The following is a 12,144-nucleotide window of genomic DNA, read 5'->3' as shown; positions in this document are numbered from 1 at the left end:
CTGCTTTGGAAAGAGGCAAGTCCCTTCACTCCTGGGTACTTCATTCTACCACAAACAAAATCAGCTCACGTTTATTTGCTATTGCTGTGTGCAGGACACTGGGGAACTGGGGTTGGGGAGAGAGACCTTGCCTATGCCTGCCCAGCTGACCCTGGGGAGGCAGAAGTGAACTGTATTCGGTTTTGTATAAGATAGCTCGGTATTACGAAGCAATTCATGTCACCCTTCAGAGTCTGTGTGTGTCATTTCATTTGTCTCTGACTCATCGGTCCTCCTTTTGCAAATGAATTTACAGAGAGTTAGAGACTGCATGGCTTATGGTCACACAGCCCACCAGCCAGAAGTGGCATATTTGCTAAAATGACTCAATACTGCCCCTATAGGCAGAACTGAACTAAAGCCAAGTATTCACCCTGCATGGAAAAGGCCACAGCCCAGTGCTATTAGGTGTCATAGATACCAAGTAGTTTTAGTAGAATGTGGAGAAGCAAGGAATAGGATAAATTGCAGAGAGATGAAACAGGACACAGCCCAGCTCTTCCCATCCCCCCCCACCCCACTGGGTCTGCTAGGCAGATATAGGCAAGGTCTCCCTCCTCCAAACCTCAGCTGGGTTTTCCTCCAAGAGAGCTGAAGCCTGCCTGGCTGAGATGTAGTCACTTGGGCTATGTGTGGGGTCTCAGAACCTGCATGGTCATAATTGTGACTCAGCCCTCGTGTCCTCTGAGTTGGCTTTCCTGGCTTCTGGACTCCAGCTGCCTTCTCTGAGAAGCTGTGGGTGGCCAGCTGACCTCCAGTCCCTTAAAGCCAGACCCTATGAGGGACCACAGACAATGAACTCCTCCTACAGCAAAAAAGAGTAGATGTGCAGAAGGCACGGGGACTTTGTCACTCTTAGGAAACCCTGGCAAGAATTTGGTGTGGAATTCAGAGCAGCCATAGAGACTTCAGAAGTTCTCTGGATCTTTCTGCCTCTGCTTCCCAGCATGCAAGAGGATATCCATGCATGCATGCACATGCCACCCTCTCATGGCTAGCTCACTGGGTGGGATGGAGGTGCAGGCCTAGAGTGGGGCCCTTGTGTCTCTGAACAATGGCAGATCCTCTGCTGGTCAGTGGTGGAACACACCTTTGATCACAGCCCAGAGCTTCTCAGGTCAAGTCCCAGGTCCCTGTGCACACTTCGGCACTATCCAATGCTGCCACCTGGTGGCCATACTCTGACCGCCTGAGTCCTTCCATGAATCTCACCTGGCCTGCTGACACCTATTGAGGACTATTGGCTTTTGGCTACAGTGGACAAAGCCTTGATTTTTCTTCATTCAGAAAGGAATGGTACCACCATCACACCCCCAAAAGTTGTAAAATGAAGTGTATCAACATCCTGCCACACACACACAGACAAAGTTGGAAAACAGAGGTGACACTAATATCCCAGTACTGTGGGGGAATGCTGTGTCAAAGTTTTCCTTCCCCTGCTCAGGGTCTTTTCCTCCCCTCTTGGACAAAGCACAAATGGATGGCACCATTTATCTGACACACACCCCATTGTCCTTCTTGTGCCTTGGCCTGCCTTTCCCACAATCACAGCCTCCCTCCCCTTGCTGTCTATCTGGTGTCTGGAAAAGTTCAGCCCCCTCCAGTGGCGAGCTCATCTCTCAACGTTTATTCGTTTATTTTGATTTTTTTTTTTTTGAGACAGGGTTTCTCTGAGGAGCCTTGGTCATCCTGGAACTCACTCTGTAGACCAGGCTGGCCTTGAACTCAATGATCTGCCTGCTTCTGCCTTCCAAGATCTTGGATTAAAGCTATGTGTCACCACTGCTTGGCTTAAATTTAAATTTTTTATTTTAAATGGTATTTGGTATCAGATGGTGGAGGCACACACTTTTAATCCCAGTACTCTGGATGCAGAAGGAGGTGAATCTCTTGAGTTGAAGGCCAGCCTGGTTGGTCTACAGAGTGAGTTCCAGAACAGCCAGCGCTACACAGAGAAACCCTGTCTTGAAAAATTAACAAAAGATATTTTATTGCATTTATTCATTCATTCTCTCTCTATATATATGTATATATACATATATGTGTGTGTGTTTGTGTGTGTGTGTGTGTGTTTGCAGGCAAGTGCATGGAGTTGACTTTCTCCTTCCACTATGTGAAAGAATCCATGGGGTCCAGAAGGATCTACACAATCCAGAGATCAATTTCTGGATGTGGGAGCACAGGCCTTTAATCACTGTATTCAGGAGGCAGAGGCAGGGGGATCTCTGTGAGTTTGAGGATAGCCTGGTCTATGTAGTGAGTTCTAGGACATCCAGGGCTATGTAGAAAGACTTTGTCACAAAAACAAAACCAACAAAGAAAACGAAACATTAGTCAGATTTTCAGGCTTGGTGGATAGCACATTTACCTACAGAATAGCCTGGCTACCTTACTGGTTTGTTTTTGTTTAAGGTTTATTTATTTCATATTTATGTGTATGAATATTTATTACGTAGATGTATGTGTATCATATGCATGTCTGGTGCCATCAGAATTCAGAAGAGGGTATCATCTAGTGTTGTGCCAGGAAAATGTTAATGATCTCCAAAAACACACACAGGAGCCAATTTGATGCAACTCACAGCAGGGTCTTTATTCTATTCCAGCTAGCCTGGGACCCCCTCCCCCAACACACCACTGTCACAAAGGAAGGTTTTGGTGGTGGTGGGGAGCCCAAATGACTATAGGGCAAGGCTTTATAGTAAGCAGCCAGCAGGGGTAAGTGTGCAAGCACCTAACTGGCAAGCTGTGGCTTTTAACATAAATGGCTGGTGCTGGGAGTCAGATCATAAACTTCTGCTCCCCTCTGCATTGGTGGTCGTTAGGCAAGGGGTGGGCTTGTAACCTGGGGGTGCAGATTTCTTGGGGGAATGACCTGGAGACACTGGTCTTGTTGGGGGTGTATCTAGAAACTCTGCTCTTGGTGGGGATTAGTCTAGAGACTGGAGCTAGGCTCAGGTTTTTGGGGGGGCAACTTGGAAACTAATGTTAGATACCAGCCTGTTAGTCTACTTATGTTTAACCTTAGGTCCGGTTCTCTAAAATGGAGTCTGAATTTAAACGCTTTGCCATCCCACTAGAACTAGAGTTTCAGATACTTATGAGCCATCCTGTATATAGATGCTGGACACTGGATTCAGGTCCAAGGACAACTGCTCTATACCTCTGAGTCAACTTCCCAGACTCTTCAGCCTCCCCACCCCCACAGGGTTTCTCTGTGTAGTCTGGACTGTCCTGGAACTCTTGGTCAATAGACCAGGCTAGCCTCAGGGATGCATCTGTCTCTGTCTCCTGAATGCTGGAATTTAAAGGCTTGTACTGAATCTGGTAAGATGGCACAGTGGGTAAGAGCACTGACTGCTCTTCCGAAAGTCCTGACTTCAAATCCCAGCAACCACATGGTGGCTCACAACTACCTGTAATGAGGCCCTCTTCTATATTATAAATAAGTAAAGCTACAGTGTCTTTATTTATAATAATAAATAAATCTTCAGGCCTGCGTGAGCAGGGGAACTGAGCTAACAGGGCTGACCGGTGCAAGTTGAGGTCCTAAATTCAATTGCCAATATGAAGGCTCATAACCACCTGTATAGCTAAAGTGTACTCCTATACCTGAAGTAAATAAATAAATAAATAAATAAATAAATCATTTAAAAATTTTTTTCAAAAAAGACTTGTGATACCACCACAAGTGTTTTTGTTTTGTTTTGTTTTGTTTTTAAATTTAATCCAGGCTCTGGCCTGGATTAGATCTCACTAATTAGATCACACTAGCTTTGAACTCACAGAGATTTGCTTCCTCCCAGATGGGATTAAAGGCTGTGTCACCACACCCTGCTCTATCCTCTATTTAAGCACAGCCCAGCAGAGGGACTTCCACAGTGCTCTCCTCCATCCAACAAAGAAGGCTGCAAATCAACCTCTTCTAACCTCCCACCTCCCAGTTCCTCAAACTCAAGCAAGGCCAGCTCCTCTCCACTTCTCTTCCCTGAGCTCCTGTTCAGCTTGCAGCCCTGGTCCAGCCAACTCCAGTGTGTTAACTCTGGGCCTATCCTGAGGCTGGCCCCATAGGTGGAGAGAAGTGGAAAAGGTCCTGCCCTGTCACTCTGTCCTTACACTCTGAAGATCAGTGGACCCCTTGACAGGATGCTGGACACCTGGGTCTGGGGCACACTCACCTTGACCTTTGGCCTGCTTTCCAGTCTCCAAGGAGTAAGCTTCAATGAGGTAAGTGAGACTTCTATGACTTTTGGAGGACCCAAAGGGGCAGAGGCCTGCCTAGGAACCCAGTCCTCACCTTAACTTAAGCACCAGTTATTGGAAACTTCCTGTCAGTTGTGTTTGGGGAAAGGGTAGGTAGGGACCTCAAAGGGAGTCTCTAGGGAAACAAGGTCCCCTATCTTGGCAGTGCTGTGTTGCTACCTGGGAGCTGGCCCCCACCACAGCCCTGAATAGGATCAGTGACCCCCGTTTTAGTCTTGGCATGTCTTATTAAGCCCTGAGTCAGGCTGAGGAACCTGAGGTCTTGCTTGTCTGGGTTAGGGGTCTCTCCTTCCCTGTTCCTCCAAGGTTGGTGACCTTGGGTGTAGTTTATTGTCCCTCTCCTGGACTTATCTGTGTAACCGGAGAAGTGGAAGTTCTCACTTCTATGATTAGTTAAAAATTTGATCAGAGACTAGACCTGGCTGCCTGGCTGGGTGGTCTCATGCCTTGGTCCCGGGGTGAGGGGGGCTGGATTTGACCTCTCCTTCATATTCAAACTCTAATTGTCTTAGGTTGGCAGGTTTTCCTTAGAGGTGGTCAGGACCAGTCTTTGTTTAATACAATCTTTTTGTTAGTTTTGATTTTCAACACAAGGTTTCTGTAGCCCTGGCTATCCTAGAGCTCTGTAGTCCAGGCTGGCCTCAATTCAGATTAAATTTACAATCTTGGTTAAGAATCTGCCATGGCGGGCAGGCGTAAGTGAAATCCCAAGTCTGCTCCCCAGAACAGTGTCCCCTGGCTGTTGGGAACCTGTCGTTCTCCATCCAAGGCCATGCATGAGGGAACCCAGGATCAAGACACTTCCAGTCTGGGACCTCTGCATCTTTTGTTGACCCCTCTCTGCAGCCCCAAGTATAGACACTGTCAGTCCTCCCAATCAGATCTAATCAATCCATGTTTATTAAACCTCAGGCCCCCAACCATCCTGATCAGACCACCTGGTTAAGATGGGACAGGGAAGAATCCTGGTCCAGTTTATCAGACTTGTCTCTGTCAGCCTTTTTTTTTTTTTTTTTTTTTTTTGACACAGGTTTTCACTATGTAGATTATACTGACCATGAGTTCAACAGACATCTGCTTTGGTATCTCAGCACTGCTTAGTCTGCTCTAACTGCTGCTTAAATGTACTTAGGATAGGTTTAAAAGCTCAAACCTTTAATTCCAGCAGTATAGAGGTAGAAGCAGATGGATCTGAGTTCTAGACCAATCTGGAATACAGAGCCAGTTCCAGGACAGCCAGGGATACAGAGAGAAATACCTCCTTGAAAAACAAATATGACCCAAGACAAGAGTTTGATATTTGGAAGAGTGGGGGAGAGACAAGAGACAGAGACAGAGTCAGAGATAGAGAAAGTGAGTTTCTGGCCCCCTTGTGTCTTTAGCTCACAGCACCGATCCTCACCAAAGAACAGAGCTACTGTGAGCATGGAGAGAGAATGATCACAGCGGTGACTGTCACCTGTCCTTTTGTCTTTTCTTTAGCAAAGAAATGTTATTGTGAGGATCACCAGCAGAGCCAAAAGCTGGGTTCCTATACTTTTTGTTGAGAGAGGGCCTAGTTCTGGCTGCCCTAGAAGCTGTGGACTCCTGAGACTGAAGGCATGCACCCCCACACCTGGCAATGGTTTTAAATGAAGTAGCCAGAGAGGGCGCTGCCTTGATACCTGGGGGAAGAGAGGCCTAATTAAGAGCTTAGACAGTACCACTATCAACAGGATGGGATTCTGTATGGAGACCTTGGGTGCCTCAAAATACTGAAGGATGCAGGGCAGGGGGTTTCCCGCAGGGGTCTGAGGATGAATAGGCCTGATTATGTTTATTGAACTCCCAGAGTTGTCTCTTCCTGTGACACTGGATCATGGGGGCAGTGGGGGATTTAGGTTGCTTTCTGGGGGGCTCTGAAGATAAGGATCGACTAGAATGGCTTCCTAGGCCAATCTGCAATTGTGTGTGTGTGTGTGTGTGTGTGTGTGTGTGTGTGTGCCCTAGGTGTAGTGGTCCACATCTTTAATTAGCAGTCTGGAGGCAGAGACAGGGAGATCTCCAAATTCCACTCTAACTGGGCAATAAAGTGAGACAAGCGCTTGTCTCAGAAAATAAACGTGAAGGAGCTTGCTTGATAATTTATGCCTTTAATCCCAGCACTTGGGGAGGCAGAGTAAGGCTCCAGTTCTTGACCCTGAACATGGTAGTTGGAGGAAGGGAGACTCTCAGACCCCCTGTCTGGAACAGTGTTTCCATAGAGACAAGCCTCCTGTTCTCTTTGAGAAGGTTTCTACTTCCCAATCTGGCCTCAAACTGGCTCTGTAGCCTTGAATAGTTCTGCCTCCTCTTGAGTTCTGTCATGATGGGCAGCACCCCTGGTTTCTGCACACTGACCTGATTTATCTGCATGCTGGACAAGCACTCTAACACCTGAGATCCAAGTCCCAGGCTTTGAGCTCTGATCTCTGTCTTTTTCCTTCCACAGACTGCAAACACATGTGACATCTTGTAAGTATGGGACTTTGTCAATAATTGTCAGTAAAGGCGGGGGGGGGGGGGGATGGATGTGTGCTCAGTTTCTGACCTGGATAAGGGGACAGACACCTAATTCATATCACTTTTGCTGGAACCATAGCCCCTCTCACCTTACCCAACCATGGGGTTCAGGTCTGTAACTGCTGCTAATCCCCAACCTTTCATAGCTGGAATGGGGAGCTGGAGTCAAATGATCAATGTCCCACTGCTGCCTCCCATGTAAGTTCACCATCTGGACCATTCTGCCTGAGGCACAATGGCATCCTGCCCTAATGAACTCTGAACTCAGGTCCCAAGTCCAGACCCCAGTTCCTCCCAGCGAACCCAGGATGGATCTGTAGTTCACACTCATTAAGGGTGCCTGGCAACCTGAGGGTCTAAGTGTCTAGGGAAGAGGGACCCTTTGGTTTGACACTCTGCTGCCATCAGTAACTCCTTATGCCTGTTTGTCCTGACCAGAAACTGCCCCAAAGGATTCACATGCTGTGTCAAGGAATGCTGCCCGGAAAGAAAGGTGTGGGATCCTGCAAATGACCGCTTTAGGTAAACCCAGGGTCACCACTCTTGGCATCTTCACTGAGGGCTGGGTCCACATGAAACAGGGTGGGGGTTGGAGATGGAGGTGGTATGGCACGGGAGCATGACCTGGGCACTTCTGACAACATCATCCCCCACCTCCCTAGGTTCTTGGTCATCCTGGCATGCATCATTTTTCCCATTTTGTTCATCTGTGCCCTAGTGAGTCTCTTCTGTCCCAACTGCACTGAATTACAGCACGATGTCAGAAGAGTGGATCATCAGACTCCTATAGAACCGCCCTCCATAGCTCCCCTAGAGAGCATTTGGGTCACCTCCTTGGATCCACCACCACCCTACAGTCAGGTGGGTCTTTCTGACCCAATACCTAATGTGTTTCATAGCTTGGTGTCCAACGTGTTGAAATAATGGAATGGGGAGAGGGGATAATGGATTGGTGAGGGCTCTGCTAACAATAATTGTCATTCTTGACCCAGACCCAAAATAAAACCAGTATCCTTTGTCCCCCTGCAGGTTGTTCAGATGACACCTCCCACAGAGCCACCTCCTCCCTACAGCCTCAGGCCTGAGGGCCCTGCTGGCCAGATGAGAGGGCGTGCCTATGCAACCCTTTGAGCTTCCTTACACACATCTCTTGGATCAAGCCCAGGACCCTGGAATGACTGCCTATCCCATCATCTCTCTTGTCCTTTTATTTAATTTTTTGTTTTTATTCAGATAAGACCCCTCCCCTTTTGTCCTGAGAGCTAAGCTGGATTCATGATCTCCATCCCACACTTAAGACTGTTGACTTTTTTAAGAACTGGGGTTGGCTGTCGTGGATGTAGAGACATCATTGCTAGTGGGCTGCCAATCTTGTCTGGACAGCTTGCTCTGCCATCCTACAGCAGCACTTCTGTGCCTGGAAGAGTTTGAAGACTGAACTGCACAGACTCTGAGCCATCTTCCAACCATGCATGGGCAGAGAGGACCTCACTGTCCCTCTGTAGCAATGCAGAAAACACAGGGACTACGTTTCCATAGCTGGCTGCTAAGTGGGGATGAGACAAGGTCAGAGGCTGAGGAAACCCTTCCATCTTCTTCCAGTGGTGACTGACTGCACTGAGCACCTGCTGGGAGGATGGAGCAGCCAAGATGTGAGTGAATGCATAGACCTTCACCTTCCTGGGTCCTCGGGGGCACTGAATAAAGAAACTGGAAAGTTCTCAGGATCCTGTTCTAGTCCTGGGACCTGCTTTCCTGGGCGACCAGACAGAACTTGATTAAGCATGGGACACTTAGGGAGATACAAACCAGAAAACCGCCTTCTAGGAGAAGATTGGGTGGAGAGAAAGCCTGGAGAAGCAGGTGTGGTTTGAGTTGTGTGGAGTGAGGCCAAGGAATACTTCCTCTACATTCCTCCGCTGGATTCCCCTGGAAGGAGAGGGGAGGTCTACCCCACCTTCCTCTTCCTTCTGGTGAGCCTGTGTTCCACACTCTACAGCTCAACCCTGCCCAAAGTTAACTCCTAAAGGGAAGAAGGTTTTGTCCTGTGGCTGAGGGGCTGAGGACAGCTTGGAGCTTGGACTGTCCAGAGTGGGTGGGGAGAGTGAAGACAGTTCCTGGTGCCCATGCCTTGGCACCTTGCCCCTCTGTTTACTGTGTGTGCTGCAGAGGGATGAAGGCCAATGTTTCCCCTCAGACAGACAAAACTACCAAAATCACTGCTTAGGTGTGCTGGCAGGGCAGGTGTGGCTGTCCTGGACTCCCTCTGTAGACCAGGCTAGCTTCAAATTCAGGATCCCCAAGAAATACTCATCCCTGTGCCACCACAGAAGAGGACAGGACAGGGATTCTGGCTAGATTTGGGCTCTGAGAACTGGGCTTTTCCCTGTTGGAGGAGGTCACGTCAGCCTGCCTGTCACCTACCTGACATTGAAGATCGTTAGAGGGCTTTTAACACCCATCCCCTAAGGATGAAGGATCTGTCTTGTCAACCTACATTGTATCTGTCTTACCGGGAGAAAAGACTAGTGTTGTGAAATAAACTAAATAGTTACATTTTTATAAATGTGTGTGTATATGTTTCTCTTTATGCCTATTAAGATCTAAAAGGGCCAGGTGCTGTGGTGTAGTATGAAGTTAGTTAGGAATCTTAGGCAGGAGGATTACAGATCTGAGTCTAGCCTGAGTTTCAATGAGTTAAAGCCAAGGTGGGGAGGGTGGATGAGAACATAGCTCAGTGGGAGAGACTTTGCCTAGCACGTGCAAGCCCGGAGTTAAGTCTCCAGTTGTCACTCCAACAAATCTAGAATGGTGTGTAAGAGCTACCAGGAGCAGTAAGGAGGTGGTTAACTGAGAATATTAAAACAAACAACTCCTCTGAAGACAGTGTTTGTGTGTCCCAGGCTCTGTAGACCAGATTGGCTTCAAACTCAGAGATCCACCTGCCACCTGCCTCCCAATTGCTGATATTAAAGGTGTGCACCACCACTGCCCAGTTTAAGATTTTATTTTTAAGCTACATTAGTGTTTTGCCTGCGTGTGCATCTATGTACCAGTGTGCATGCAGGAACCTACAAGGCTGGAGTGGGCAATGGATCCCCGGGAACTTGGACTCCAGATAGTTAAGAGTCATTTTGTGGGTACTGGGATTTGATCCTGAGTGCTATGCCAGAGTGGCCAATGTTCCAAATGCTAAGCCATCTCTCTTCAGTGAGGGGGGAGGAGAAGGAAAGAAATGGGCAGAGGGAGAAATCAGAGTCAGAGAGAAAGCAGTCTGAAAGGCCAAGAGGAGAAAGCCAGTAAGCTGTACTATATTGCCTCTGTATCATCGCCTGCCTCCAGATTCATACCCAGTTTGAGTTCCTCTCCTGATTTTTTTCAGTGATAGACCGTAACGTGGAGATATAAGTCAAATAAACCTTTTCCTCCCAACTTGCTTTTGGTCATGGTGTTTTGTCATAGCAATAGCAACCTTTAACTAGGGCATCCACCTAACCTCTCACCTCCCATTGTCAACACCATCTACTGCTCTGGTCCAGGTGTGTCAACCTCCATACTGGCCGATCTCTAAGACCTCCAGACCCCCACCTTCAAAGAATCATCTTGCTTACCTCATTGTAACTACAACTGTGTTACATTTAAAGTCTACCTGACTCTTCATCCATCCTGCTCATCTAGGAAGAATCCAGACTTGGGTTGAATTGGCCTATTCCACAAGAACCAGAAGACCTGTGTGAGCAGATTCACTTTCAAATCCACTCCACCTGTCTCCCGAGGCCCCAACTGATGCAGACCTGCCTTCTCAGGACTCTCATACTCCAGCCTCAACTTCGTCTAAGGAAGAGACAGAAGCTATCTTGTCCTGGTGGTGCACTTCGTTAGTCCCAGCAGTTAGGAGGCAGAGGTTCTTTGAGTTTGTAGTTAGCTTGGTCTACATAGCAAGTTCAAGGCCAGACAGGGCTATGTATAGGAAAACCTACACTGTCTCAATCCAAACCAAACAAAAGGTAACTATCTCACCAAGGACACCTAATTTCTGCCCTGCCTGCACAGATAGTGTGCACAGATTTCCTGGGTGGCGCCTCCTATTCCCAACTCTCTCCTGTGATTTCACTACCATTTTGGAGACTTGGTCTTTTTATACCCTGCCATGCCACCAACCTTTCTGAAGACCTCAGTCCCCTGTCCTGCTGACCCACCTCCCTTCTCTATCTGTTCTCCCCTTCTGTTCCCACTATTCCAGGACATCACTTCCATCCTGGTCATTTGACCTCAACTCTGCTGAAGCCAATGTCTGTTTCCTGATCTCACCTCTCACTAGCATCTGACCCTCATGGCCAGTGTTCTTGCTCCAACAATTTCCCCATACCTTTCTGAGTCTACTCTGTCTAGCTTTTCTCTACAGCACTGGCTGCGTCTTGCACGTCCTCTTCACCTCTGAGTGACAGGACACCTGAGGCTATATCTTTGTCCTAATCTGTGCTTGTCATACCTACTGTGACTTTGTTACAGAACTAATACAGCTTCCCACTGAGAAATCACTGTGTACTTAGAGATAAGGGATAATAAAAGAAAACAGTTAGGCCAGGTGGCTAGTTCTGGTTAATACACAAAAGGAAACCAGCCCTAGATAGAAATTGTTGGGTAATAGCCTCCGGTCATAAGGAATTGAGTCAGGCTATACTGGATATTACCCTAGCTATACATAATTCTTTGGCTACAGCCTGACCGGTCTGGTCTTTGGAAACAATATGCTGGGGTGTGGAAAATAACCTCCCTTGTTCCCAGTCAAACCATAAAAAGATAGCTGTGACTTCCTGGTAGCTGCCTATGTATATCTGCATGTCTCTGCCCCGCCTCCTCTAGATATTCTTTCTCTCTGTGTGTAGCCCTGGCTGTCCTAGAAGACCTGGCTGGCCTCAAACTCAAGAAATCCACCTGCCTCTTCCTCTTGAGTGCTGGGATCTAGGCTGTGCACCACCACTTCCCAGCATTCCCTTACTCCTTAATGTACTCAACCTTCATCCCAAGGAAAGGATGGAGGCCCTGCGTCTTGAGATGCAGTCCATCTGCTTCTCTGCATCCCCTTTTCACTGAAATCACCATTAGCTTATATTTCCACTCAGAGACTAAACTTACTATGTTAAACAGACCAATTCTTTGTCAATTCAGTTTCTAAGGAGCCCGGTTACTTTACAGATTTTCCTTGTGGGCCCCTGAGTCAAATTGTACGTCTATTTCCTAAGCAAGTTGAGTAATGCCTTTAACATCAGCTTATAACTGTTCCTCCCACATCAGCTT

General features: G+C 47.6%; 1 protein-coding gene across 3 annotated transcripts; it reads left to right on the top strand.

Annotated features, from left to right (window-relative positions):
- Positions 1 to 3,917: 3,917 nt before the first annotated feature.
- Tmem92 (transmembrane protein 92) lies at positions 3,918 to 9,404 on the top strand. Of its 3 annotated transcripts, none has more exons than NR_153839.1 (5): positions 3,918 to 4,266; positions 6,773 to 6,795; positions 7,282 to 7,365; positions 7,562 to 7,704; positions 7,873 to 9,404. NR_153839.1 is itself a non-coding variant. In NM_001034896.2 (5 exons), the coding sequence occupies exons 1-5, from the start codon at positions 4,186 to 4,188 to the stop codon at positions 7,972 to 7,974; spliced, it is 345 nt and encodes a 114-aa protein (NP_001030068.1). In that variant the 5' UTR covers positions 3,918 to 4,185; the 3' UTR covers positions 7,975 to 9,404. The 3 variants fall into 3 exon arrangements, 2 of the variants coding, with proteins under 2 accessions (NP_001030068.1, NP_001156644.1); NM_001034896.2 differs by lacking the exon at positions 7,562 to 7,704 and adding an exon at positions 7,506 to 7,560; NM_001163172.1 differs by having other exon boundaries at positions 7,506 to 7,704.
- Positions 9,405 to 12,144: the final 2,740 nt, after the last annotated feature.

Source organism: Mus musculus, chromosome 11 (genome assembly GCF_000001635.26).
Source record: "Mus musculus strain C57BL/6J chromosome 11, GRCm38.p6 C57BL/6J".
NCBI classification, from domain to species: domain Eukaryota; kingdom Metazoa; phylum Chordata; class Mammalia; order Rodentia; family Muridae; genus Mus; species Mus musculus.
The sequence above is the reverse complement of the archived record's forward strand: the minus strand, read 5'-3'. Positions and strand labels throughout refer to the sequence as shown.